At 41.7% G+C, this 4640-nt stretch overlaps 1 protein-coding gene across 1 annotated transcript in view; it reads left to right on the top strand.

The window, feature by feature from the left end:
• The window catches only part of LOC128640039 (glutathione S-transferase P 1), a 66335-nt gene continuing 61695 nt past the window's right edge, over nt 1-4640 (top strand). Inside the window, exons 1-3 of the mRNA XM_053692341.1 lie at nt 1-75; nt 1529-1564; nt 4480-4592. Coding sequence (XP_053548316.1) covers nt 75; nt 1529-1564; nt 4480-4592 — 150 coding nt within the window. The 5' untranslated portion in view covers nt 1-74. The remainder of the gene's footprint in view (nt 76-1528; nt 1565-4479; nt 4593-4640) is intronic.

Raw genomic sequence — 4640 nt, 5'->3', positions numbered from 1 at the left:
CTTTGCCAGAAGCTTTAGTCTCACTGCACTGAGACTCACTCTTCAGGGATTACAGAAGTTGGATCTTTCTAACAAGTAATATAAACTTAATGAGAATAACTTTGTAATATATATATATATATATATATATATATATATATATATATATATATATACACAGTATATATATTTTTTTTAAATAATAGTTTTTATTGTTTTAGAATTACAACTTTACAAGTCAGATAACATCAACGACCAATTGTTAATATATGTAAATATGAGTGAAAATATTTACACTTGAGAGAGAGGTTATGTTAGTTGAGGGAACACTTAAAAAATGTACTATACATGGTACGATAGTAACGGAGAGTCGCATTTGTCATGGTAGCGGCAGTAGTGTAATATATTTATTATATCATCATACTGCTTCTTTCAAAACAGAATCTGTCATTGGGATGTATTTTCCCCTGTTGGGTATTGGAGTGTCCCCTTTGATTTTCCTTTTCAAACATCTGCATTGATCTTGATGTCTATTTTCATATTTTTCAATGTATATTTCTGATTGTGTTTTTAAAGGGACAGTATACACTCATTTTCATATAACTGCATGCAATAGACACTACTATAAAGAATAAGATGCACAGATACTGATATAAAAATCCAGTATAAAACTGTTTAAAAACTTACTTAGAAGCTCTCAGTTTAGCTCTGCTGAAAGGGTAGTCGGAAAGCCCACTGCAAGTGGAAAAATAAGACACTCCCCCTCCCCCTTCTTTTGCATATGAAAAGACCCTTTACACAAACAGGAGCAAGCTGGAGAAGGTAGCTGACGGTATTCACATAAAACTTTGTGGCTTGGTTAGGAGTCTGAAAATCAGAGCAATGTTATTTAAAAATAAGCAAAACTATACATTTATTTTTTAAAAAAACTTTATGGGCTATATAAATAGATCATTTACAAAACATTTATGCAAAGAAAAAATGAGTGTATAATGTCCCTTTAAGGATAATTATTTCTGCTTATCTGTGCCCCTTCTACCTGTTTTGTCACTTTTCTCACAATGAAAATGGACACCGTGTGTCATTTCTGATCACTTTTTTTTTTGCAGCACCTGAATATACACACACATGTTTACTTCTCTATTTCTCGCTATCACCGTTGCCTCCCCACTTTCCCTTCCAGACTGTAACATTGCTTTCCTCACAGTGTATATATCTTGCTTTCCTCACAGTGTATATATCTTGCTTTCCTCACAGTGTATATATCTTGCTTTCCTCACAGTGTATATATCTTGCTTTCCTCACAGTGTATATATCTTGCTTTCCTCACAGTGTATATATCTTGCTTTCCTCACAGTGTATATATCTTGCTTTCCTCACAGTGTATATATCTTGCTTTCCTCACAGTGTATATATCTTGCTTTCCTCACAGTGTATATATCTTGCTTTCCTCACAGTGTATATATCTTGCTTTCCTCACAGTGTATATATCTTGCTTTCCTCACAGTGTATATATCTTGCGTTTCTAACCACTTTATTTGTTTTTCAGTGCCTGGATACACATTGACCTACTTCCCACTAAGAGGTGAATACATATGACTTATTGCCCACATACATTATTTTTATAATGCAAATGTATATGAGGAGCAGCGGTATCCTAAGGGCAGGGAGTAAATTAAAGGGACACTAAACAGAAAATACATTTCAAGCACCTTCATCTAACTATGGGCCGTGCCACCATTTTGGATCCTAGCTTACACTGCAGGTATACAACGGAGAGTTACTGCACATGTGCAAACATATCAGCACTAGAGTTTAGTGAAAGACAGGTTACAACATAGCAGCACCCATGACTACAGGGAGGTGGGGAATAACCTCAATACTATGCTTATAAAAAGTATTTAGTGTCCCTTTAGGGAGTGCATCAGGGCTGGACTTATGTGAAGGGACTATGATGAAGGGCACCTCCCAGATCGTGGCAGATATTTTCTGTGAATGGGAAGACTAGTGAAGGGCTGTTAGAAGCATTTATTTGTATGTTTCCTGAGCTATTACCTATTTAGCTCTAAAAATTAGCTTTATGAAGCTGAATCACTTGGTGGAAGTAGAACAGCCCAGCCCAACAGATGTGTGAGGAGATTATCCTGAGATCCAATTCATATTAAATGCAGTTGACCCCATCTCTGTCTAAAAGGCTGCAATATATTTACACTGCAGTTTTTTTTGATAGCCATAGGGCTAACTGCATCTACTGTGTATTGGATCTCAGCACAGCAAGGCTGTTTCTCAGATAGCAGGAGGTTATGTGGGTAGAGCACTTTGCTCAGACTTTGCTCAGGGAGTGATTTACTACGTTTTGCCTGCACTGGATTCATACTACTGGCTGACAAATCTCTTTTAGAGTTGTTCCATATTAATAAATAGGAAAAAAAAAATCTAACCACAAGTAGTAAATTATGGGAATATTGAGTGTTAGAGATTGCAAAAGCTGGGAGCGGGAGGGAAGAGAGGATTAGGAGGAGGAAGAGAGGCAGAGGTGAGGGAATAAGGAGGATCAGCAGGAGAAGAGGGTGGGGAGATATAGCAGAAGAAAGAGGATAGGTTGGTAGGGGGGAGAGCTATAAGCATTAGCAAGGAGGAAAGACTAGGTAGAATGATAGAAGCAGCCCCCACAAGCAACTTCTGAAAGTATGTAAAGGCTTCCTCATAGAATAATCTCCACTAATTTCTTTAAATGAGCCCTATATATCTTATTATGTTTGTGTAGGCAATTAGTTAACTGCATCTACTGTGTATTGGATCTGATGAGCACTGCAAGGCTGTTGCTCAGATAGCAGGGGGTTATATGGCAGGAGCTGTGCCCGTGCTGTCTCTGTGCTGAGCTGAGGGAGTGATTTTACTACTTTTCCTACAAATAGATTCAAACTTGCTGACAATTATCTGGTATATTTGTTCCATTAAAAAAAAATAAGTACTTAAAAATGAATATTCACCTCTGCTTCTAACAAAGTAGATGCTGGTAATATTCACTATGTTTTAGAGATTGTAGAGGCTGGATGAGAGAGATAGGAGGAGGAGAGGCTGGGGGGGGGGTGGGGGAGACAGGAACATCAGAAGGAGGAGAGGCTAAGGGGGGAGAGACAGGAACATCAGAAGGAGGAGAGGCTAGGGGGGGAGAGACAGGAACATCAGAAGGAGGAGAGGCTAAGGGGGAGAGACAGGAACATCAGAAGGAGGAGAGGCTAGGGGGGGGGGGAGACAGGAACATCAGAAGGAGGAGAGGCTAGGGGGGAGAGACAGGAACATCAGAAGGAGGAGAGGCTAGGGGGGAGAGACAGGAACATCAGAAGGAGGAGAGGCTAAGGGGGGAGAGACAGGAACATCAGAAGGAGGAGAGGCTAGGGGGGGGGGGGAGAGACAGGAAAATCAGAAGGAGGAGAGGCTGGGGGGGGGGGAGACAGGAACATCAGAAGGAGGAGAGGCTAAGGGGGGAGAGACAGGAACATCAGAAGGAGGAGAGGCTGGGGGGGAGAGACAGGAACATCAGAAGGAGGAGAGGCTAAGGGGGAGAGACAGGAACATCAGAAGGAGGAGAGGCTAGGGGGGAGAGACAGGAACATCAGAAGGAGGAGAGGCTAGGGGGGAGAGACAGGAACATCAGAAGGAGGAGAGGCTAAGGGGGAGAGACAGGAACATCAGAAGGAGGAGAGGCTAGGGGGGAGAGACAGGAACATCAGAAGGAGAGGCTAGGGGGGGAGAGACAGGAACATCAGCAGGAGGAGAGTCGGGGGGGGGGGAGAGACAGGAACATCAGAAGGAGGAGAGGCTGGAGGGTACATAGGAGCAGCAGGTGGAGGAGAGGCGGGGGGAGACAGGAACATCAGAAGGAGGAGAGGCTGGAGGGTACATAGGAGCAGCAGGTGGAAGAGAGGGGGGACAGGAACATCAGAAGGAGGAGAGGCTGGAGGGTACATAGGAGCAGAAGGTGGAGGAGAGGGGGGGTGGAGATAGGAGCCTTAACACTTTACTTCACGTCTAAAGTCTTTTTTTAGCTCTGTTATGTGTTGAACAAAGTTTAGCACAGTCGTAATACCCATTGAAAGTATAGGATGCACAAAAGGGATGTCAGCCATGTTACACATTCTCTGGTAATCCTTCTTTACCATGGACTTGTAATACCAATTTAGTGCTAATCCTATTGCTGTCAGCGATATTCATACCGCATGCTAAGCTATCAATAGTTCTCCACTTGTAATCTAGGCCTTAATGTTCCAAAAATATTTCATCTGAGCAGAGCAAAGTAAAAAAAATCAAACTGAACTAAATGGCTGACAAAATAAATCAATTGTTTTGTTTCAGGGCTTCTCAAAAAGTAGATGGTGCAATTAGCAGCAAAAATACATACGTTTGTGCTTTCATTACTCATAAATATCACTGCTTTCAATTGGTTCCAGAACATGGTTTCCAGTAATTAAATGTAAAGTCTTATTTTACACTCAGGGAGGGCCGAGCCCACACGGTTGCTACTGGCAGATCAAGGCGTCTCTTGGACAGAGGAAGAAGTGCAGCTTCAGGACTGGCATGCAGGGAAAGTTGAACTAAAGAAGACTGCGGTGAGACTTTTTTGATTTAGAGATCACAGTAACCTCCAAACATTTGAA

Source organism: Bombina bombina, chromosome 9 (genome assembly GCF_027579735.1).
Source record: "Bombina bombina isolate aBomBom1 chromosome 9, aBomBom1.pri, whole genome shotgun sequence".
Lineage (NCBI taxonomy): Eukaryota > Metazoa > Chordata > Amphibia > Anura > Bombinatoridae > Bombina > Bombina bombina.
The sequence above is the reverse complement of the archived record's forward strand: the minus strand, read 5'-3'. Positions and strand labels throughout refer to the sequence as shown.